Genomic DNA, 25822 nt, shown 5'->3' with positions numbered 1-25822 from the left:
CCTAGACTTTGCTTGTCAGAAGCTGGCTGGGAAGGTCACAAATGGTGATCATATGATCCTGAGACACTGCAGTTGTCATAAATTCATGCCATGTGCCAAGTGCTCAAATCATGATGATGTGACTGCATGACCATTTGATGGTCATGAGAGATTCAGTTGTATGTCACTTTTTTCACTACTGTCATAACTCTGAACAGTTGCTAAACAAATTGTTTTAAGTCGAGAACTATCGGTATCCCCAAATGGGGCCTACTTAGTAAGTATCTTAGTGAACAGTTCTAACAGTGCTCCTTGAAATAATAATAATAATTGCAGAAAGATTAAACCTGGCTTGAATAATATGGTGCTAAACCAATTGTAGCTCCTATGATTGGTAGAAGAACAGGATGTTTTGGTGGATGAGAGGTTGCAGCAGAGCTGCACTAACTGTGCATTCACTAACTGTGGTTGTGAATGTCTATGGAGATTCTCAATCGTCATCCAAGGTCATGGTTGTCCCAAAGGTGCTTTTTTCAAGAGGCAACTGGACTTTCTTGTTTTTCTTGGAAGACGTTTCACTTCTCGTCCAGAGCTGAAGAAGCTTCTTGGATGAGAAGCGAAACGTCTTCCAAGAAAAATAAGAAAGTCCAGTTGCCTTTTGAAAAAAAAAAAAAACACCTTTGGGATGTGGTTGTGAATGGCTATAAAGAAGACACCATCCGGTGGAAAAATTGTGCTAGACTTGAAATTCTCCCCGAGGACCTCAGGCACACAAAATGGAATCTTAAGGTTAAAAAAAATAAGATGGTGCAAATTATCCAGCACCTGAATTTGAAATCTCAGAAAACGCCTACTAATCTGTCCTGAACTCTCTTATCGTTAACATAGATTCATTTTGCACTGAATTAATCTGAACAGGAGGACCCAACACTGAGCCCAATAATTTGGAAGTACAAAAATGTATGATGTTACCAAATCAAAGTATTAGACATTTCCTATTGAGTTCTTTTCTTTTTGTTCTTCCTTTCCTCTTTTCTACTTCTATAGATACTATACGTGTAGCATTCTACAGGCATGCTGGGTACAATATACTATGCAAATGAGTATAGTGTTGCATGGTTTGCAGCCTCTCTGCTTTTAGTGGCTTTCAATGAAAATGAAAGTGTTTTGTTCTTTTTTTGTGAGCCCAGGACATCTAACAGAAGAAAATGCAGACTGCATGCTTACATTATTCTAAGTTCTATGGAGTTGTTTTATGGAATTTAAATGTATTAAATTGCATTAACATTTTTTTCTACAATAAAAGAGACAAAAACATCTCAGCTACGTTTGCATGTTTGGCTTGTATGTTAATGTCAAAAAAGGTATGAGGTGGTATTAAAATCTCCTCAGGCGACGATAAAGATATTTATGATAAAGCCAGACATGTTTCAAAAATATCTTGCTTCAGGGGGCTCCCCTTTTCCACCTCACCTTGAAGAGGAATTCCTTCAATTTTACTACAAAGCAGCCCTGTGATATTGATTGAGCTGAAAGACAGTGTTTGGCCTAGTCATCACATAAGCTTTTGCATCTTTTGCATTTGCATAAGGCTTTCGCCATTCCTGGTGTAACACTTTAGCCAGTAACCACACCGATCTGAACTTGGAACTACTTGTAATTACAGGGTAATTCACACATGCCATTTTATGAATCCTCTTTTCTTTGGCAAAATCCTTGACATCAGTGGGGTTTACTTCTAAACAAACATAGCATGGGTTGCGATGTAAATAAATTATGAGGGATCATCAGACTCTGCTTGAGACAATGCCATTTTCTTTCCAGAGTTAAGAGCCATACACGGCACTGCCTATAAACCCTGCTGGGACAGAATCAGTCATGACTGCCCTGAGAAATGACCACCTGCAAAAGAGTTGACTTTGCTTACTCCTTCAGCAATTTTTGGTGCCGCTAATCACAGTATCCTGGCCTGCAAATTAAGTTAGGGTCACTGGGTGGTCATCAAAAGATATGTAGTGCTGGAAATCGAAATTCAGCAGGAGCTCTTGCTAGAAGATGGATCTCTGAATACTTCTGAAACTCCCAAAGAACACTCCCTTCTCCTAAAGTCACCTATTTTTGGAGCCCAAATGATTTCTCAGGGCTAAAAATGTCAATCAGCAAGATTGGCCGATCTCCCAGCTACCTTTGGTTGGACAGGGAAAGCCTGAGCTACAGTGGGTCTCACATTCATATTCTCAGATTACTGCGATGGATTTTATGCGTGGTGCGCCTGCATTTGATCTGAAGCTGCAGCTGGTGTGGAAGATGTTGGCTAGGTTGCTGAGAGGGCCACTGGCTGAAGCAGCTGTGTTGGCTGCCAATTTTGAACCAAGGGCAAGATTGTGCTTTTGACATGCAGTATATGGCCCTTAAAACTTGCGTTAAATGAAAGAATGCCTTTGCCATTACATTCTGGGTTGATCAGGAAGATTATAGATCTGGAAATGTAATGGAAATAAAAGAGTGCCCTCTGGTAGTTTCTCATGACTTGGCCTTTTAGGCAGTTACTGGTACGGTACTTTGTAAAGTTTTTCTCTCTTTCCCAGAAAAATGATGAAGCTCCTACAATTACATTTTTAAAGCAAGTGTTACACAGGTTTTTTGGGGGGCGGAGGGGGGCATGAATATTGTAGACACTTTTTGTATAATTATTCTTTTGCGGTTTCTGATTGAGCATTTTCCAATTCTATAATGTACTGTGGTTTACATTTTAATTGACTGGAAATCATGTTGAGATGTGTAAATAATAGGATATAATATATAAAGTAAGTAATAAATAAGGAATAATACCCTTTGGTAGATGTGCCTCCTCTGAGGTTAACACTCTGATGTGCTGAAAAGGCTCAGTACTTCTAATACAGTAACTCTGACAATACCAATATAATAGCAAAAGCAATAGCACTTAGACTCATATACCTTATATAGCTAGTTATATACATCCCACTTTAAGTGTTTTAAAAAGTCAGCATATTGCCCCCAACAATCTGTGTCCTCATTTTACTGACCTGGGAAGATGGAAGGCTCAGTTAACCATGAGTCGGTCAGGATCGAACTCCTGGAGTGAGCAGCGAGTTAACCTGCTATACTGCATTCTAACCACTGCGCCACCATGGCTCAACAGCAATAATATTGTTGGCCTTCTAAAAAGTCCTCAAAACAAAGTCTTATAAACTGGCTGAAGAATTCCATGATACAGCAGAGCCTGCTAGATGGTTATATTATGGTTGTCTAAATGAACTCACTTTACTTTTTCGTTGTTGCCATTTTTAAAAAACCTTTTAAATTTATTTTTTTGTGGGGGGTTGTTTTGTTTTTGTTTTTTTATTTATTTTGGTTGTATTTTTAATTGTTTTTTTTATCTATTTGGATTGTTTTATTGTCTACCTCACCCAGAGTAAGAACATGAGATGGGCAACTTTATATAAAGTCATAAATAAAACTCCTGGTTGGGCCACCCATCCCATTAAGGTGAAAAAGGAAGGGGATAAAGGCTAGCTCTTCAAGAATGAGGATGACCAATCCTTAAAAGAAGGAACCTCAAAATCAATTCCAAAGGATGGCAAGCGGAAATACTTTTGTATTTCTATGGGGGAAAAAATGCAACGTTCTGTATAGACTTGGCTAAGGCATTTAGGATGAGGACGCGGTGGCTCAGTGGCTAAGACGCTGAGCTTGTCGATTGAAAGCTTGTTGATTGGCAGTTCAGCGGTTCAAATCCTTAGTGCCGCATAACAGGGTGAGCTCCCATTACTTGTCCCAGCTTCTGCCAACCTAGCAGTTTGAAAGCACGTAAAAAATGCAAGTAGAAAAATAGGGACCACCTTTGGTGGGAAGGTAACAGCATTCCGTGTGCCTTTGGCATTTAGTCATGCCGGCCAAATGATCACGGAGACATCTTTAGACAGTGCTGGCTCTTTGGCTTAGAAACGGAGATGAGCACCGCCCCCTAGAGTCGGGAACGACTAGCACATATGTGCGAGGGGAACCTTTACACTTTACTGTTAAGGCATTTAGGAAGATTGGGTATCAAATGGTAACCTACCTACCTTCCCCCCTATCAATAACCAAATTTCAAAAGGATAGTGAAAGAGCACAGAATCTCTACAAGAGATCTGACAGCAAGGACAGATCCACAGCAAAGCTGCAGGGAAAGCTGGTTATTGATGGTGCCAAGTAAAGAAAAGATACATATGATAGGAACATAGTATGTGGAAAAACAGGGACTATGAAACCATTGAATCTGTCATAGTGGAAAAGAAGCATACTGATTGTTTCAGAAATGTTTTAGAAATAAGCAAACTTAGATCAGAATCAGACATCTTAAATCAAATTGATATAGGGCATACGCTTTGCGGCATAAGATCACTACAGGAATGGAGTGATACTGACACACAAAAAGCAGATAGCTAAACATTTATTCAGCTACTTCCATGTAAATGGATCATATCTTCTAGAACTAGTGGATATATGTTGAATCTCAGTGATATAGACTATATACAGGTAGTTCTCGACTTAACAGTTCATTTAGTGACCGTTCAAAGTTACAATGGCACTGAAAAAAGTGACTTATGAGAGTTTTTCACACTTACGACCATTGCAGTATCCCCATGGTCACATGATCAAAATTCAGATGCTTGGCAACTGGTTCATATTTATGATGGTTGCAATGCCCTGTGGTCATGTGATAAGCTTTTGCGACCTTCTGACAAGCAAAGTCAATGGGGAAGCGAGATTCACTTAACAGCTGTGTTACTAATTTAAGGACTTCAGTGATTCACTTGACACCTGTGGCAAGCAAGGTCGTAAAATGAGGCAAAACTCGCTTAACAAATGTTTCACTTAGCCACACAAATTTTGAGCTCAATTGTGGTCATAACTCAAGGATTACTACCTCTACTCTTATTATAAGCACAGTAGTGGAAAACACTAGGTTGTAGCAATTTGGAAGAAGTACGAAAGGACCTTCTAGAAAGGCAAAATGTTAGTAATAAGGTAATGCAAAAGTTGGGGAAATGGATTGGTCTATCGAATACTGCAAAGGGAACTTTGTTCATTGCTAATACCTTCTTCAAGCAACACAAGCACAAACTCTATTCCTGGACAGCACCCGATTGGAATCAAATCAACTGCATAATAGGAAAGAAATTATGAAAAATTATAATCCAGCCAGTCAGGATTTTCCATGGAGATACTAGAACAGACCATGAAAGTTTAAAACTTTCCCTTTTAAACGGTATATGAGTAATTTTAAATCTGTTTTTAAATATGGAGATGTTTTAATTCGTCTCGGGCCAAATTGTTTAATACAATTTTATACTGTTTTAAATTTTATAATCTGTGTGTTTTATCTTTTTGGCTGTTCACCGCCCTGAGTCCTTCGGGAGTAGGGCGGTATATAAATCTAATGAAATAAATAAAAATAAAATAAATTGCAGATGCTAAATCTGGAGAAGGAAAGAGTAGCATATGAACGTGGAGGTTATCCAGTCACAATGTAGGATCAAGTTAAGGAAAAATCGGAAAAGAAATCGAAGCCACAAAATAAACCGAATGAATTCTGAGCAAAAAGTAGGGTAATAAATTTAGCAAATGAATAAATAAAACGTGTATATCGGACAAGGGATACACTGATCTGTCAGTTTAGAGCTAGATACAAATGCATAGATTCATTTCTGGACCCCTCTATACTGCACATATATTTCCAAATCTCCTCCTCAAGATCAGTGCAATAGATGAGCAATAGATCAGGACATGATAAAATCAGAGGAACTGCCTTTTTTTCCCCCCCCAACGAAATTTCCTTTTTTTCAAGTTAGCCAAACAAGGCGACAATAATAAGAGTTCCACATTTTTTTTTAAATTAAACGACACTCGCTCAGCCCAACCTCGCTCTCCCCAGTCGCCCCAAACACAGATACAACGAACCTCTTGCCAAACTCCGCCCAGGAACGCTTCTCCTCCAATCAACGAAGACGGGAACGCAGGACGGGCTTAGCGTTTCTCGCTTGATATAGTTAGCGAGGAACTCAGCGCGCGCCAATGAGCGCTTCCCCCCCCCCGCCCCTTCTGTAGCCCCGCCTACTAATGCTTGCTCCCATCTGTTCCCTCCCCCTCCCTCTTAAACCCAAAAAGCCATAGATTTGCTGAAGGGGAGGCGCGCGCGGGAGGGCGGGCGAGAGCCCGCTGGGCCGGTAAAATTGTCCCGGCGCGCGCTTTCCCCGTCTCCTGGACGGCGTCCGACGAGGCTCATTCTACGGCAGCTATCCTCTCCCTTAGGACCGCGTAGGCCTGGAAAAGCGAAACCTAAAGAAGGAGGCCCTTAAGAAGTTGCGGCGAGGCCAGGCCGGCGGCGATGTCCGTGAGGAGCGGCCAGGGGCGCGCGGTTGCGTTGCTGCGGGTGACCACGACGGCGGCGGCGGCGACGACGACAGCCTCGAGGGCGCGGGGCCTGCACCGCTTCCTTCAGTCCGCGCCGACCTGCCTGTTGTCTGCTTTTCCTCCTCGCCACGGAGCCCTGCCGGGGCTCTGGGCCCGACAGTGAGCCGCCGCGGGCTGGGCCCGGGCGGAAGAGCGCGGAGACCGAGATTGCGGGGCGCAGGGAGCTGCCGAGGGGGCAGCCTGAGCTTCGGCCGCTTGAGCATGGGAATCCTCTTCACCCGGATATGGAGGCTGTTTAACCACCAGGGTGAGAAGGAAGGCCGTGGGGGTGGGGGGTGGGGGGAAGGCAGGCGGCTGACCTGGCCGTGAGGCAACCAGGGCGACCCCTGTTAAAAAAACAAAAACAAAAACCAAGGGCTGAGGGGGAGGAGAAAGAGCGCTTTGAACGCGGTCGGTTCGGTTCCCGGCGTCTAGTCCCGGAAACCACCTCCAACCGGGGTGCTTTGGGCTTCTACCCCGACGCGTCCTAGCCTTGTTGGCCGATGGGATTATGGGAGTTGCAACGCGTCTGGGAAACGCCCAGCACCACTTTGGGGGCGAGGGTGGGGGGGGAGGTAGAGTTAGATAAAAGCCCCATAACCGAGACTCTAATAAAAGAGTGTAGAGAACATCAACAAAGATAAATTAAGGGACTGGAGTCTAAAACATGAAGGACACGGTTTCAGGAATTGTGTGTGCCTAGTCTAAAAAGGACTAGGGGTGACGTGATAGCAGTATTACAGTATTTGAGGGGCTGCCACAAACAAGAGGGGGGGAGTGTCAACCTATTCTCCAAAGCATCTGATGAAGGCAGGCAAGAAGAAACAGAAACTAATCAAGAAGAGAAGCAACCTAGAACTAAGGGGAAATTCCCCGACAGAACAATTAATCAGTGGAACAACTTGCCTCCAGAAGTTGTGGGTGCTCCAACACTGGGGGCTTTCACTTGTCTGGAATGGTATGGGGTCTCCTGCTTGAGCAGGGGTTGGATAAGAAGACCTCCAAGGTACCTTGGTACTGATTGTTCATTGGTTTTGGGAGGCATGATGAGTACAAACACATTTTTCCCATAAGGAATAATGTAGTAAGTCACAAGGCAGCCAACACCGTCAAGTTCTGGCTTGTAAATTGAGTACCAAAGAAATGATGAGTATCGGGACAACATTTTCATGTCAAAATGCATTGAGTATCAAATTTGATGAGTTTCAAAGCAGTTGAGTATCAAGGTTCCACTCTATTAGAAAAGGCAGTATAGTAACAGTACATGACACTATGTTATTACCATCTTGGCCAACCATTTGTGGTCCCCTGCTTTTAATTTTAAATTAAAATTGTGGTCCCCTGCTTAAAAAATCTTAATTTTTTAAGATTACATACTTATAGTCTTGGAAACATTGCATAGTTGAAATAATGGTTTACCTCTTTCTCCAACCTGCATCCCATGTTGGCTTACATTTTGAAAGCAAAGCCTGAAAGTGGTTGGGGATCCTGTTTTGGAGCTGCTTAAAAAAAGAGAAACATTGTATTTCACAATTGCGGTTTATTAACTGGAGGCTGAGGGAGAACAGCAATAGTAATATGTTAACAGATAAATTCCTGTTTAAAAACAATTAGCTTTTATGGTAAGCAGTGTGGCTATTGAATAAATGATTGGCTTCATAGGTTAATCACTTTTTTGTGGATTTATCAATCCTTCAGATATTGCATGTCTCTTCTCTAATGCTTTATATGAACCTACAGAGAGAGAATTCCTTCATAGTTTACATAATTAAACCTAGAACTCACTAGCACACAAAGCATAGTTATGACCACTATCTTGAATGACTCCAGAGGAGGATTAGGTAAATCTGTAGGAGAGAAGTAATGAAAACTATATATTGTAAACTGTTTAAAATGTTAAGAGGAGAGTGGTATTACCCTTGCTTGCTGGTTGTGTGCTTTTAATATGCATCTTGCTGGACTATTAGGCCTGTGGTCAAATTCAGCAGAGTATTTTTTATCTTATGTTAAATATTTTTTCAAATGTGCCAAAATAATTTGTGGTGATTGAATGTCAGGAAAAAGATTTTTGAATGTGTGATGTAATGTTGGTTTTTTTTAGGTGGGCACTAAGCTTATGATAAATTAGTAAATTTGGGTTTGCTACAGGTTTGTAGTTTAACAAAATAGTTCTATAAAGTTACAGAATCTTAGTTTTGATGTATTGAAATTATATTCTTTAAAAACTTATTAAGACTTTATTAAATGTAAAATAGAATAAAAATAATGGAATAGTATTAAATTAATTGTGTAGTATAACATTGTTAAGGAATATTGGCTACATTTGTTTGTCAAATATAGAATTTCCTTTGAAAACTTAAGCTTGAACACATGGAAATAGTTCAGAGGGTGGGTGTAAAAGAATTAGATAAAAGGTAAATAGAAACTCTCTTACCTACAGAATTCTGGAGGTTGATTTTGGTTATTTTGTTTCCATCTTTTATGTACTTAAGGGGGAAAAACACTGTTTGCTTCTTGCAGCATTTGAGCTGTGTTATCTGAGCAGGTGCCACTTGAAACCAACTCTGAGAGCTGAGGATACAGCTCTCTTGCTTCTGCCCATGAATAATTGAAATGCTATAATAGGAGCTTAACTGATAGGGAAGAATTGGGCAAATAGGAGTTCCACTGTATGTGTGTATTGGGTAGATAGGCAATGTATGTATCCTTCTGAAACTGTAAGACTGACTTATTTCATTCATTACTTTGATGCTTCTCAGACTTACAGAAAAATTCTGATAATTTTGTTACATATACAGTATCTTCAATATAGAATTAGTTTAATGACCGTTCAAAATTATGATGGACTTTTCAAAAGTTACAACCTGTCCTCAAAATTATGACTGCTGCTCTCCCACATTTTGGATCCTTGGCAGCTGGCTCACATTTACAATTGATTGTGATTTGTCACAATTTTTGCTAGTTTCTAGCAAAAAATGCCCATTTGGAAGAATGGATTTGCCTAATGCTCATGTGATTAGCTTTATAAATGGCAATCGCTTTACGGTCATTGTAAAAATGCTCTTATAATCGAGTCTGGTCATGTGGTGCCTCAACTGCAATGACTTATGATCAAAATTCTAGGTTCCATTGTGGTTGTAAGTTGAGGACTATCTCTGCAAATAAAATGTTTTATATTGCCATGCACACAAAGACCAGTGACTCCTTGAGTTTCACTTAGAGTTAAAAGGAAATAGTCAAATGTTTGGATCTTGCAGAAGAAAATTTTCTGCAAAATTTTAACTTTAGTCTTTAATTAAGCATCCTGTGTCATTGCTTTGCCATTGTTTCTTTCCCTTAGGAGTTAATTATTATTTGAGAGAAATTAGTTCATGTGGTTATTACGCATGTGTGGTCAGTCATGCAGTGACTACTTTGATTGCTTTTAAATGTAATATAACAGCTGATCTGCATTTCTGCATTATAGTAATTCCATTATTAGAATGAAAAACTATTGAATAATTATTTAGATATATCACCGAAATTAAATTATGACCAATTATGTGTCATCAAGTTAGTGTTGACTCTTAATAATCTTCTCCAGGATAACACAATAAAACTCAAAACAAAATACAGTAAAATTACTATAAGTATTACTTAATACTATAAGTATTATTACTAAGTAAATAAAATTGTGTACTGCATAAAACAGAATCTAACATTCATCAAAATATTATAATAAACACAATACCACTACTACATTTTTACCATTTAATACCAAGCTAAAAAATACAATGCTGCCAAAATCTGGGTATAAAAATGTCTGTGGAGATAGAAATATTAATCTAGTACCAAAAAGTAATAATATGGGCACCAATAAAGCTATGTAGAGAGATAAGCCCAAGACATTTGAAAGAAAGCCTTTATCTTGGGTAGATACATATGGAATAAGATGCATTTACTTTCTGCCAAGTAAGTTTTAAGTTAATTCTAGTAGGAACATGAATAGGGCTTAGAAATAAAATGAAATCAAATCACAATGCCTGAGGCAAAAGTATCTGATAACCATATTTTATACAAGTTGAAATATCTTGTCTGTTTTCAGAAACCAACCCCTATATTATCAAATAATACAAATAGTAAAGCAGGATCACTATAGTTGCATATCCTTGTTTGGACAGGGATAACCACAAATGATAAGGAAATACCCAGCAAGCTGGCATTTTTTTTAAAAAGAACCTATTTAATACTTAACTAAATGTTTAGGCCTTTTTCATCAATTGTTTGAGAAAATTTAAGATGATTTCATATGGAAAAAACCAGTAATTAAGTCAATTCTACTAATTCTAGCCACTGTTTTCTTGTTTAACACAAGTTCAGAAACCAAGGGCCATACAAAAACAAGCAAAAGTCCAATGATTTGGTCAATATGCTTTTTTTAGCTATGTACCATTCAGGTGTTGGTGCTTGTGTTTTTTTTCAAGGGGGCCCTTGTTGGGAGAGGAGAAGGATGCTCCTTAATTTGAGTTGGGAATGGGAAAAGATGGAATAGCAGTGTGCGCACTGTCTTTCGCTGACTTATAGACTCAATTTGAAGCAAAGTGCTGCTTGTTATATCTTGGGAGATCAATAACAGTTGGTCCTCCACCTACAACCACAATTGAGCCAAGATTTCTATTACTAAGTGGGACAGTTGTTAAATGACTTTTGCCCCATTTTACAACCTTTCTTGCCACAGTTGTTAAGCAAATCACATGACTCTGGGACACTAAAACTGTCATAAATATGAGTCAGTTACCAAGTATCCAAATTTTGAATACATGCCTTTGGAGATGCTACAACAAATTGTAAGTGTGAAAAATGGTCATAAGTCATTTTTTTGGTGCAGTTGTAACTTTGAATGGTCAATAATGAACTGTTGTAAGTCAAGGACTACATATACTAACAAATTCATCCTAGGCCGTTACAGTGGTGTCTTTCACATATAAAAAAGACAGTGTAAACAAATGCATGGAAATAATATTTCATTTGAATTGCCTTTCTGCATTGTGCAGTTGGTGAAAAAGTAGTTGTCTGATATAATTCTGCCTATAATGGATTTGTCAGAAGAAAGTAGTTAACTGAAACATGTGAGAGAAAATTTTCTGTTTCAAATATATTAAAAACTTTTATTTAATCTAACCTTTGAATTATTGTTCAGTTTGAATGGAATATATATAATAAAAAAACTTTTAATATGAGTCCTATTTGAAGTTAATACTTCCACTTATAAAAAAATATAGATATTTTTTTCTTATATTCTCTATTTAAAGCAAAAACAACAACAACAACCCCAATGTAGTTGATTTTAATTTAATGTTGTAAAGAATTCTAACATTAAGGGAACCTCAGTAGAAAATTCATCTGAATATCTAAAAAATGGTATGCTTGGTAGAAAAGACACTTATGTGTTTTTTAGGTTGAATTCTCAGTTCACATTGTGGGGAGAGAATTGAGGCTCCATAGATAAAACAATGTTATTTGAATATCTGCCCTAACTTTCTATGAACAATCAAAATAAAGGAACTAGTGATGTGTTAGAGTTACTATTCGTTTAATTTGAATATCGTATTGAATTATGGTTCAGTACTACGAAACCACAGTAACTCTCAGGCTTTGTTACTACTATCTTTGTCAGTCAAATGTGGAATATTTCTTTTTTAGATTAGTGTTATTTCCAAATCTGAAATAGTGGTTAATCTTGATGCCGTATAGTAAAACCAGAAAATTTCCAAAACATGGAAACAGTACTATGTTTCAGTACCAGCTATTTTGAATAACTTCCGTCCTGTCTCCAACCTTCGCTTTATTGCGAAGGTTGTTGAGAGCGTGGTGGCACGTCAGCTCCCGTTGGCCCTGGATGAAGCAATATATTTGGACCCGTACCAGTAGGTTTTCAGGCCCAGATACAGCATGGAGATGGCATTGGTCGTGCTGGTGGATGATCTCTAGAGGGCTCAGGACAAAGGTTATTCCTCTGTCCTAGTCCTATTAGATCTCTCGGTGGCTTTTGATACCATCGACCATGGTATCCTGCGGCGCCTTGAGGGGTTGGGAGTGGGAGGCACTGTTTTACGGTGGTTCTACTACCTCTCTGGGCGTTCGCAAGCAGTGTTGGGGGGGACAGAGGTCGGCCCCGAGGCCCCTCACATGTAGGATCCCTCAGGGGTCGGTCCTCTCTCCCCTTCTGTTCAACATCTATATGAAGCCACTGGGGGAGATCATCTGTGGTTTCGGGGTGGGGTATCATCAGTATGCGATGATACCCAACTTTTTATATCCACCCCGAATCAGCCCAGTGATGCCCTCAACGTGAATACTGAATTTTATGTGTTTTTTATCGTTGTGAGCCGCCCTGAGTCCTTTGGGAGAGAGGGCGGCATACAAGTTTAATAAAATAAATAAATAAAATAAATGTTACAAACAGTACCATAAATCATAGTTAATAACAACTAGAATTTGTGTAGATTCTGGTGTCACAACCAACTGCTTTAATCTAAAATTAAAAAGGAAGTTGTAAAACTTTTTGGGGATGCTACAGAAGTGGTATGGGAATCTAAGACTCTGGGGGTTTTTGTAGTGCTAAATTTTGGTTGAATAATATTACACTGACAAGGTTTGTAACTTATACATTTGCCTACTTGTCTAATTTTTATATCATACTACTGGTTTTTATATACCAGAATATGATTTGATATTTGAAGAATAACTTTAGAAAGTAAATTAAAGTTCATAATAACAATGGGTGGAATATATTTTGAAAAGAATAAAGTTGGAAATAAAAAAATGCTCAAATGATCTTTGAACTTGCAGGCCTTAACATTATCAAACTAGGTAACACCAGTGCTAGAAAACAGCCAAGCTCAGACAACACCTTTATGACCATAATGGGCAGACTCCATTACAGTTATAAGTCAAGGATTGTCTGTACAGTTCACAGTAAGAACAATTGAAATGGGTGATTATAGAATCAGTGAATGTGTGACTAGAAATAGGCAACCTAGTGACTTCCAGATACTTTGGGTTGCATTTCCCATCAACTTCAGGTAGTTTTTCCAGTAGCAAGGATGTGTGAGGCATGAAACATGATTATATGCTCAACCATTCTTTTTTCTTTTTCTTTTTTTTCATTGCAGAGCACAAAGTGATAATAGTTGGGCTTGATAATGCTGGAAAAACTACTATTCTTTATCAGTTGTAAGTATAAAGTAACCTGAACAAGTGATTTGAATTGCCTTGTTGATTTAAAATGCTGCCCTTGACAGCAATAGGCTGAAATCTCCGTATGTATGTACTGTATTTTTCGCTCCATAAGATGCTCCTGACCAAAAGATGTACCTAGGTTTAGAGGAGGAAAACAAGAAAAAAAAATCTGTCTCTGCCTCCCAGCGTCCATGCGGTATTCATCTGGCTAGTGTCCTTGCAGCAAACAGCCTGCCTCCTCTGTGTCTGCTGCCTCTGCCGGAGAACGCTAGAGCCTTCACCTCCGAGCAGCTGATTGGCGGTTGGATCGTCGTCCTGGAATACCACTGATCAGCTGTTTGAGGCGGCTGGGATCGCTGCTGTCATTCACCGCTGCTGTGCATCTGTCACCCATGAATATTGGGTGACAGATGCACACCCACTTTTGGAAGGAAAAAAGGTGCATCTTATGGAGCGAAAAATACGGTATGTATGTATGTATATTTGTATTTATATCCCACCTTTATTATTTTTACAAATAACTCAAGCCAGTGAACATATCCCAACATACCTTCCTCCTCTTATTTCCCCACAAAACAACCCTGTGAGGGGTTGAGAGAGAAGATTTTATTGAACATAATATTGTCCAGTTTCTTTAAATACATCAGAATTTTGGATAATGGTACCTTTCCATTTCTGTCTATTCATATTCATAATTTTATATACTACTATCCTATTATTTATGTTTTACTGGACATCAGCAAATTTCATACATAATGGACAAATTTTAATATATTCAATTTTTGTTGGGCTTCTGGCAATATTATTCTCTGCCCTATTGGACTGTTTGCTGCTTCCCTTCAAAATATAATAACAGAATAACAATGTTTTTTGCTGTATATTCTCTGTTATCAGAGTGTTTGTTCTCACGAACAGGATTTGGGGCTTAGAAAAGTTGCCCTTCTATTCACTGCCTTGGTTCAAATGTGGCAACCAGAATTATAGACATTTGTAATACTACAAATATTTCTCCATGACATATCATTTTATTTTGATACTGCAGTTTCATTACATCTTCCTTTAGTATGTCTTTATGAAGAATTGTGAACAGTGTTGTAGTGTACTGTGGTGACATTTTGTAATTAAACAGTGGCCTAAATTTGTATTGCTGTGCAGAGTTTATTTTAAGATCTCAAAAAAGGCGTTCTTTACACATATCTTACAGTATTCTCCTTATTGCTAAAAACTATTGATTACAGTATATGCCAGGTTCTCTAAAATAATGAGTTAACTCGATCATTGTTTCAGACCTTTTGCTGCCCCCTCCAGAATCTCATGATTTCTTGTAAGTTCAAGGTAGGAAAGGTTAAAATTATAATGTAAACCCTAAATGAAGCTTTACATATTAAAATTATAAAGAAAATAAGAAAATATTTCTTCAAATAAATAGGAAAAAACCTGAAAATTTCAGCATTATTCAAGTGTTTAGTGTTCCCCAGCAGAAAATTTTAAGTTTTGCACATAATCATATTTGGTAATATAATTATTTTTATTAATTTAGAGTAGAATGAAATGTGTTTTTTTTTTCTTTTACAGTTCTATGAATGAAGTAGTGCATACTTCCCCAACAATAGGTAGCAATGTGGAAGAGATTGTAGTTAATAATACACGTTTTCTTATGTGGGATATTGGAGGCCAAGAATCTCTTCGATCATCATGGAACACATATTATACAAATACTGAGGTAAGAGTATAATTCCTATAGGGAAATCTTAGAAGTAGGGGCACCATATCTGAAATCCAGAAATCCAGACAACCTTTGATAGTTTCTTTGCTGCCTTGTAATAGTTGTTTGGATATTTTTACCCCAGGTATGGTGGCTCTAAAACATTGCTGTGGGTCATTTCATATAAAACTTTTAAAGATATGAATCAATAATTTGCTTTGTTGATTTTAAAATGAAACAAAATAATTTTATTTACTTAAATTAGCCTATTAATTTAAAGTATCTATTAAAAGTGACTATTTTTAGAATTAACAATCCCACTTTTTCCAAGAAATTTATATACCTCATTTAAAATATATTTTGGAGGGAAAGTACTTGCTTTGAGATTAGCTCAGTAATCAAAATCAGAATTCACTTTTCTGTTAAATGATAGGGCAGATTTTGAGACAGAACCAACAACCTCCTGACCATGAGAATAGGATATGTGTGTATATGTGTGCTTATGAGCATGCATGTGGAGGAGTAGGATGGTTTTCATCTTTTTTCAAGATATATGGTATCTCTAATTCATTTGGTTTATAATTCTTGAAAACCCTTGGGGAACATATACATTAGAGCTGTATGTCACAGACATAGATAACTATGACACCTGTCCTTCCATGAAGTGAGGCTGCTATGAAATTATCTCTACTATTTATAAGCTTTACCCAATTGAAGAACCGTATAGTATCTTTCAAATAGTGCAGGAAAGATTTGGTCCTGAAACCTTAGTGCAGGGTCATTATGAAGAGAGCTAAAGATTCCTCACTGGCTGGCTAGGCTGGCTGGAGCTGTTTAGGTGAAGAAGGCGACAGACTCATAGCAGCATTATCTTTGGGATCAGTGTGAACTAAAGAATACATCAAACAAAAAAATAAATTCAGAAATACAAATTAAGATACTGCCAGAAAAAATGCTAACCCAGTATTTTTTACTGGGTTAGAAACAAAACACTAAGAACTTAGGTGTTGCTTAAAAACATGGTTGCGAAGCTAGCATTAATAATTTTCTGAGAATTTTTGTTTATATTGAACATTTGGATCAGTAGTTATGGTGTTCTAATATTTAGTAGAATACTGCTAATTAATGCAGCTGCCAAAAATATGGCAATTGCCTATTGGATACACTCCTCAGAAAATTACACACAACTCTCTGTTAGATTGGGCAGTTTCATTTAGTGTTCCAAATTATCAATTCTTGCAATATTGTAATTGTCTTAATTGATAATGTTTCTATAAGGATTTTTTTTTTATGGAAGCAGCTTCAATCTTTCTCTAATTTATGATTCAAAATATGTAAGGACATTCTTAATTTACAAATATCTCTGATTCTTACAGTTTGTGATAGTTGTTGTGGATAGCACAGACAGAGAAAGAATTTCCGTAACTAAAGAAGAATTGTATAAAATGTTAGCACATGAGGTAAGCACTTTTTTAAAAATTAGACTGAAGCAGAAACAATTCCTAAATTGATGCTTAAGTTTTGTGGCTGGTTTCTGATTGTACTTCCATGTTGGTAATCACCTCCAGAATGATATTTAAAAAATGTCGTCGCTGATGCCCCCCCTGCCCCCCCCCCAAGAGTGGGGAACTTCTAGATTTAATAACAATTTTTAGAATAGTACAGTATGTATTATGTCTGACTTTTTCACTACAAACTAAAAAAAGATTTTGCATATTATTTAGGGAAATAATAAAATGTAGTTGTAGAAATTAGTATGTATGTTTTCCAAAATAACATTAGCCTCAAATTTCTTAAAGAGAAATTAAAAGTATGATACTTTTTGTTATTAAAACTACCATCAGCAACAGTCATAGTCTGTGTGAAGTAAGTGTATTCTGGGAGATGGTGGCAGAGGTGATATATGGTGTAAATAATTGCATTTATTTGATAGCACCTACATATTAGGATATGTTAGGATATTAGGCTAAAATGCCATATAAAAGTCAAATGATTCTCTTTCATTTATTTTTTATTATATTATGTTGAAAGAAAGGAAGGTTTTATAAGCATTACAATTTTTTATAATGGCTCAAAATTCAAAGAGCATTATTTTTAAATGCTCATATTTTAAACGCTGTATTATGGAAATTAAATTCAGTTGGTATGACTTTGACAAGGTAGATGCCAGATTTGCTATCTATTTGCAGATTTTAAATGTAGGTGGGGAATATATATGCACATTCGGTTAGGAAATCAAAGGCACTAAAGGTAAGAAATTTGTCCATCCACATACCCACATACTTGCAAACCAACAGCTGTATAGGCAGCGAAACCAACATTCCTCTTCCCCCATATTTAATATGAAATAATTTAATACCAACAGAGGGTCCTTTGTTCTAAGAAGTCGTTAGTATTTAGGTTTTGCATACATCACAATATTTTCTAAATGTGAACCAACATTCTCTGAACAGTGATATCCCTACATTGTATAAAAAGTGTGGATATACAGAGAGATGTTTGACAGTATTCCATAGCTATGGTTCATTACCGTCTTAGAAATTCATTCAGGTTTAAATGTAAATATTTCTTAGAATTGCTGGAAGTGACCTTTTAGTTGAATTCTGATTGTTTGACATGGGGCTGCTCTGGTGTGATTTTGCATAGAATTTGTGTTGGTTTACTGCATTTTAAAATCAGTGCTAATTTAAATCTTAAGTGTTAAATACAACAACAAATATAATAGTTTAGTGGTATAACAGGAAAGAAATAAAACGGAGAATATATATATTTTACTATAGGACTTGAGAAAAGCAGGCTTGCTCATCTTTGCTAACAAACAGGATGTTAAAAACTGCATGACTGTAGCTGAAATTTCTCAGTTCCTGAAACTAACATCTATTAAAGATCACCAGTGGCACATCCAGGCATGCTGCGCTCTTACTGGCGAAGGGTAAGAAGTATTTTGTTTGTGAATACTTTTTTTAATAAACATCTACTACATAAAGTAATGAGATCATGCCAAGCTCTGCAGATATAAGTACGTCAATATAAGAAAATATATTTAGCTCGATTCAACTATGGAGTCCTTGGTGCTATCTTAGCTTGGTTACAGGCAGTCCTCAATTTAAAACCATTTGTTTAGTGAATGTTTGAAGTTACGAGGGCACTGAAAAAAGTGACTTATGACGAGTTTTCACACTTACAATCATAGCATCCCCATGGTCATGTGATCAAAATTCAGGCACTTGGCAACTGACATGTATTTATGACAGTTGCACTGTCCCAGGATCCTCTGAACATTATTTGTAACCTTCCTAGCTGCCTTCCAACAAATCAGCATGGGCAGCCAGATTCACTTAATGATCACATGATTCACTTAACTGCAGAGATTCATTTAACAACTACGGCAGAAAAAGTTGCAAAATGGAGTAAAAATCACTTAACAACTGCCTTGCTTAGCAGCAGAAATTTTGGGCTCAATTGTGGTCGTAAGTTAAGGACTATTTGTATTTGTTTGCATATATTTCATTACTCATCTAAGTAACATCATCAGTGCTAGTGAGTGTGGGGTTTGTTCTGTTTATATACAGTAGCTTGCCCTGCCAGTGTAGGTGGAAGTGAGGTTTTCCCCTTTGTAGTTCCTTGATTAGGATATTGTTTTCTGCTTGAATTTTTGTGTGAGGTTAATCTCTACTTGTCTAGATGTTTTTAGTTCCCTTCTTGGCTTCTCATCTGTTTTGAATGATGTATAAATATAGTTTATTTCTGTGTTTATTGACAACTGATTTATCTGAGTGCTCAGCTTCTAGGAATTCTCTGGTGTTTTTGGATTTAACAATTTTGGATTTGGCAATTTTGTCTAAATTGCTCACAGTTTCCCAGCTGAAACTATGGTTAAATCTGTCTGTGTTATGAGAGTAACAATTATCATCATTTTTTCTGACTACAGCTTGGTGTTCATGGATGTGCTCTGCCAGTCGTTTGCCTGTCTCACCTATATAGTGGCTGTCTATACATTATATGCTGAAGATGACTCTGTTTTTTTCCCATGGGTTATTAGATATTTCGGGTTATGTAAGATAATTTGGAAGGCTTTAGAATAGATGGTTGGCATACTATGGTGATATCATGTGGTTGTAATACTCTGTTTCCCCCAAAATAAGACATCCCCTGATAATAAGCCCAATTGGGCTTTTGAGTGCATGGCAGTAAGGCCAAGTGCTTATTTCAGGGTTCAAAAAAATATAAGACAGGGTCTTATTTTTGGGGAAACACGGTAGTCTGTTGGTTGTTTTTGAGATGTTTATAATAGTGTTACCCTTTTTGTAGCTTCTTTTGGTTGTGCTATAGTGGATTGAATGGTCAAGCATTTTTGTAAAATTATGTGAATTGGAAGCTGTTGTCTAGGCAATCTTTCTTTTTTCTGGAGTTCTGATTGCTGAAGTGAATTTGTTTTCATCTAAGTCACGGATGTCAAACTCGATCGTGTCACGTGACGTATCATGGCGTATCGTGACTTTTTTTGCCTTTGTGGAGCTGGGGTGAGCGTTAGTTGCATTTGACGCATCTGGCCCGTGGGCCACTAGTTTGACATGCCTGCTCTAAGTAATGTTCTTCCACAGTTCCTCTTGAGGAAGGTTGGGTTGTTACTTTTGTAATGAAGCACTTTGTAAGCATGGGTTGTTTTTTTTGATAGACTTAACATTTCTAATTTGCCAATGAGCACAAATGCTCTCCACAGCCCAAAAAAGGAAAAGGAGGAAACCACACCCCCACCAATACTGGCAGAACAAGCTATTGTATATACACAAGAAGCACACCCCACACTGACTAATACTGATTATATTACCTAGTGGAGTAATGAAATACCTGTAAACAAACAACCAAGTTTAGAGAGCAGCAAGGATTCTATAAATATTTCAGTATGATAGTACTAAATACATAATGGTTAGTATGTTTTTTCTTTGGCAGAAATGTTTTGTTTAAATTTCAGTTTTAAAAGATGAGCATTGGGAGCTTCCAAGGTTTTATGGTCTGCAGTAGGTAAATTGTAAAGGGTAAATTGCCAAGAGAAACTAAGATTAAGCCATGAAAGATTTCAGGATCTGGGTTTTAACTAGCAAAGCCAAAGAACTTTGGTTATACTCAGGCTTTAAGGTAATTACTAAATTGAGTATAGAAAGCAGTTGGTAACATACCGATTTTTCAGTATTGTTATGAGTTGAATATGTTACTATGTGTTCATTAGCAGTCTTAGCCATCACAATTTTAGCAATTGACATTCCAAATGCTCTTCAAAGATGACTTCGAGGAGAATGGAATATAGTATTCTGATCACAATGTGTATCTCTGACTGTCTAAGAATGTTGCTCCTTGTAACTGCCATATAGTCTTAAGAGGTTACCTAAGTAATATCAAGAAAATATTTGGGGTTTTAATTTTTATTTAATATATTTTCTAAAGAATTTATAGCGGGAAACATCAAAATGTCTCAGTACACTAAAAAAAGCCCATATACAATTAAAATACTCTTTAAACCTTAAAGCTTTGAGGAAAAAAGATGAAGAGAGAGAAGGAAAAAAATTCTACCTTAGTTTAAAGTTTAATAATAAATACAATAAGGTACTATAATATCTGAGACAAAGCAAGATAAAAGTGGAAAAGAAAACAGTAAAGAAAAAAAGAGTGGCTTCTGACTTTCTTTGTTCCACATATAGATAAAAAAATACATCCAGTTCTTACTTTAAAATTAACAATAATCTACATTACTTCTATAATTCCACATAACTCTAATCCTCAAATCCTCAAATCCAAATTGTTTGTTTCTCACAAAAAGTCCAAAAATTCTCTCGAAATTCTTATAATCTGTAGTTTCCATGAAATAACTACAATTAAATTTCTTACATTTCAGTTTGAAATGGTAACCTACAGTAAGATTCTCAGTTTTTGAATGATCATCCATTGCCTTTGTAAATCCAATAAATCCACCTCAGTTTTCTCCAGAGGGATTTGCTGATCACCAGTAGTAACTTCTGGTTCCAGTAAAGAATTAAAAAGTTCAAGCACTTCACAGGTCCATAAATCAAATATTTCCTTTAGAGTAATCATATTGTGCTATGATAATTGACCTTCAAAGTTTAGTTTTACATTTGATAATGTAAACAAGTCAGCTTCCCCACAACAAGAGTTTGTTTCTATTCTCTCTTTAAAAAAGAAAAGTTATTTCTTTCCACTTAAATATTTTAATGTCTTTAGTTCTCAGCTTTTTGTGAGGCAAGCAAAAAATCAGTCAAATTCTCAAGTCGTTTCTAAATATTACCGTACAATCCCAGAATTAATGAAAATCACCAAAGAAAAATACTTACTTGTATCTAAGAAAGTCTCTCTCTAATTGAAGAATAAATTATAATCCAAAAATTGCATTAGAAATAAATAAGGTCAGTTCTAGTGGCCCTAAATTTAGGTTGCATCAGAGCTACGAACTTGATGAAAGACCCCTCGTCCCTGTTGCTCCCATCAGAGAAATATCTGTTTCTGTAACTAGCTCATTAGGAAGACTGATTGGTCAATTTCAGATTTCCCCTTTAAATTGGAGGAAGAAAAATCACGCCCCACTGTCAACCACAACTGGGGCTGAAACTTTGGTGCGACATTGTTTTCTTTTGGAGGCAGTTAAACCACATTTTCCCTACCAGAAACAAGAACTCAGATCTGTTCCTGAATTTCAAAATGAAAAGTGTCACGAGCTATAGCACATTACTTCAGTGAAGTTTATATGATTTCCATATATTTTGTAAAGTTCTGAGAATGGGAGCCCTAGTATATCAAAAAAAAAAAAACAAAAAAAAAAACCATAGCTGTGATTTGGAGTTTGTCACAAACGATCTGTATTAATGAAGTTATATTTTTCTTTAATTTTTTTTTCCAGATTATGCCAAGGACTTGAATGGATGATGTCAAGACTTAAAATCAGATGATTCTAACTCTGCACAGACATTGTACAAAAGAGAACTGGCTATTTGGCTGTGAATTATTGGCTTCTGTATATTTATAAAAACAAGATGACTTTTTCTTTTGCTACCTAAGAGATTTCAAACAAGAAAAAACAAATTGGAAATTCAGCCTTGACTTTCTTCGATGATTTCTTTGAACTGACATTTAAATACTGTGGTTGGCCTTTCTTTTATCAAGAAATAATGTGCGGAGATCAAATACAAGGAAAGAATTTTAACTTTTACTTTTTATTATTCAAGTCTAACTCACTAAATTGAAATGCTGACTTTATTATTTCCACAAATCAGAAAAGAAAATCAGTGGTACAGGTACTGACTGTCTAGTATTGAAACCGACTGGGATGCGTTTCAGAAGTGCAAAAATGTTCCTATATGTGAACTATATGTTTTATGTAATTATACCTCATGTTAAGCTTGATTAAAATCTGTTGAGCAAATTGATTAATATCATTAATTCTGTCCATAGTACTCCTTAAGTGGCAGTATGTGATTTGAGCCACTTTGGACCTATTTGAGTTCCATATGTTACAGCCAATCTTTTTTGTCTGACACTGAGCAGGTTCTGTCAGGACAAATTCTTTATCTACTTTCTAACTCCTCTCAATCTTCACCAGAACTTTGGTGAAGCTGTAGCAAGCTTTGGGATACATAGGAGGGGGCTGCTAGTTGGACAGGATGCTGAGAATGTTCAACCAGGTCATCAAAACCCTGTGCATGGAATGTTTTGTATCACACTGTGGCAGTAGGTTTGGGGTCAAATTATTTGAATTTGTAATGGTTTATTAAAAAAGGCGGTGTGGTGGGGGGATGCTGCTAGTATATCATTATCCTTTCTGTACTACTCAAAAGCAACCGAGACAAAAATACAGGTTATGTATTATTTTATGTATATCCTGCAGTTTAAAACAACCACAAAAGAATTAAGATTCAATGTATTATTATTTAGAAGTTTACACTTCGATTGCATTTGCTGAGATAAGCATTGCTTCAAATAGAACATTTGAGTTACCTGAAATATGCACTGTGGTTCAAAAACATCTTTATACTTGGTGGTATGCATAGAACATTCCCATTTGTTGAAATTAAAAGTGGGTTTAGTCTAAAAGAAATAGACTAATTAGGAATTTCACAGAATAGGTATAAACTTGGGAGTTTCTTCTGGAGAAATTGTTGACATGCTCTTTATGTGATCACCTAAAATGAACAGAAATTTGTAATTACACTAAATTGCACTTAAAGTCACTTGAATGAGAAATCTTGACCAGTCTTATTGATTTAATAGATAAGATCAGCTACGTTTTGATCAATTCCATTGCTACTTTATAGGGGGCAAAGACTAGAATATAAATAGCTATATTAGTAGCATATTAATTGAGCCATTTGCTTTTCAGATTCTCTAGGAACATCCCAACTGTGTATCCGTGTCACGTGCACACACATTTATATGACTTTATTCATCTGCTCCTTAAATTGAAAATTTAAACTAAATGCATGGACCCTACAAAGCAGTTTTCCAGTTTTATATCTTCCCTGTTTCAAAACTTGAAGTGCATTAAAATATGAATAAACTAATTTTCCTGTTACTTTACGCTGCAATGATTGTAAAGGTGGATAGGGGAATAAGTTGGTGCCTGGTATAGGAAAATACAAATTATTTTAGTCTTCTGAATGTTGTGCTTAGCATTCTTTCCAGGCTTAGGGGGTTATTTAGAAACAAGTGTATCCTTAGTATCAGATAAACTAAACGCCCCCCTCCTTTTTTTTAAAAAAATCAGGCATTAAGTATAACTTGGTTTGTATATTTCAAGTTGGATCAAAGCAATTTAAATGATTGGAATTCAATACACTGGCTGCTTTGTACAACAGCTCATCAGTTTTTCTGATTGGAGACATTCTTAAAATTAGCAGTGCCATTAAACTACATATCAGTATTTGGCAGGAGAAAAAAAAATGGCACACAATTTTAAAAAAAAATGTTTTACCACAAACTGGTTTTGAAATAACTCTTAACTTTGAAATCAAGAGTGCTGTGGAGATGTTTTTTTAAGTGGCATAAACAAATATTTAAACTTCTTGTAAGTTGTTCCATGCCACTTTGATTCCTATTCATAATATTTTTTTTAAAAAAAATCACCTGTCATCGGATGAATGCCCTGAGAAAAATTATGTTTCAACATAAACATAATTATAGTTAAAATTGAACTAGAATTCATAAAACTTTTGACTATATCCAAGTTACCAAAGTACCCATAGTAACTTTAACAAGTATGAATGAGAGTGCATGAGTTCCCAAACAGGATGGGTTTCTCTAGATTAAAAAAAACCAATTTCCTTCCGACATTTTTATCTTGACTCTCAGACTAAGAATAAAATGGCAGATGGTTGTGAGAAGGGTGACTTACCCTCTGTTTTCAGTGACTTCAATAACATTGAAAGCATAGAAACCCACAGAGTCCAGCTCTGATTCTTGACTGACTCTTAGCATTAACAAAAATGATGCTTTTACAACTTTATTTCAGCTTCGAATCAATTAGCAACGGGCAGTTGGATACACTGAAAAGGGGTTAGAAGAAAGCTTAATACAAAGCCTTTGGATAATTAATCTTATTTTAGAGCAAGACATTATCAATCAGTTCTTTAAAGCTAAAGCCCATTTTTGTTTTCATGTATATTTTTATATACATACAGCTATGTGAGAGCATTAATTTCAAATTGAACTGTTACTGCCATTCCTCTAAAATGTGTTGGGAGACTTTGGGTGTCATTCCTACTTTTGATTTTTTATCAAGAGGATTTATGCGTGCTTATTACAATAAAATTTCTGTACGTATATACGAGAAAAGCATACATTGCTGTGTGCACGTTGTGTGATCAGGTATAGACAACATCTATTTTTAAGAGGGAAGGAAAAAAGTGTCCTGTGCTTCCATAGGACCTGTGAATGATGTTGGTTGATGTTAATCTGTAGAGTGGAAGAAGCAGATCAGGATAATATACCCAAGACAAGCTGAACATAACTAGTTTCTAGATTTAGGTTGATGAAAGAATTATCATTTTGGGGTTCCTTTGTTTTTAAAATTAGCCCTGGCTGCATGCTTGCTTCTGTGCCTATATGTAATGCCTACTTAATGTGTAAATTTTGTAAATAAAGGATTACTAGAAAGATAAATATAGTCTCTCTTATCTGTAAAACCAGCCTGCAAAGCAGCCCACACAAATGCCAACTATTGATGACAGATTTGTCGGACTTGCGGAGCTTAATATGCTTAGTAACTCTTACTATTTGGGAAGTTATATTGTTATAAAGAAAGAAGTATGAAACAGTAGTACGTTAAACTTGCTCTGTGGCAGTGATAAAGTTCACTTGGGGATGGCGATGATGAATCATGCAATCAATGGCTACGTAAACTGCTATGTAATACACATGATAGTGATCCTTGGTGAATGATTAATAGACTGCATG

General features: G+C 36.6%; 1 protein-coding gene across 1 annotated transcript; it reads left to right on the top strand.

The window, feature by feature from the left end:
• Positions 1 to 3332: 3332 nt before the first annotated feature.
• On the top strand, positions 3333 to 25528 carry ARL5A (ARF like GTPase 5A). Its single transcript, XM_034425038.3, has 6 exons — positions 3333 to 6706; positions 13593 to 13653; positions 15235 to 15382; positions 16741 to 16824; positions 18145 to 18296; positions 22275 to 25528. Exons 1-6 carry the CDS (start codon positions 6661 to 6663, stop codon positions 22321 to 22323), a joined length of 540 nt encoding a protein of 179 aa, XP_034280929.1. The 5' UTR covers positions 3333 to 6660; the 3' UTR covers positions 22324 to 25528.
• The last annotated feature ends 294 nt before the right edge of the window (positions 25529 to 25822 follow it).

Source organism: Pantherophis guttatus, chromosome 1 (assembly GCF_059756535.1).
Source record: "Pantherophis guttatus breed Tessera chromosome 1, ASM5975653v1, whole genome shotgun sequence".
Taxonomy (NCBI): domain Eukaryota; kingdom Metazoa; phylum Chordata; class Lepidosauria; order Squamata; family Colubridae; genus Pantherophis; species Pantherophis guttatus.
This window is presented reverse-complemented; position numbering and strand designations above follow the sequence as displayed.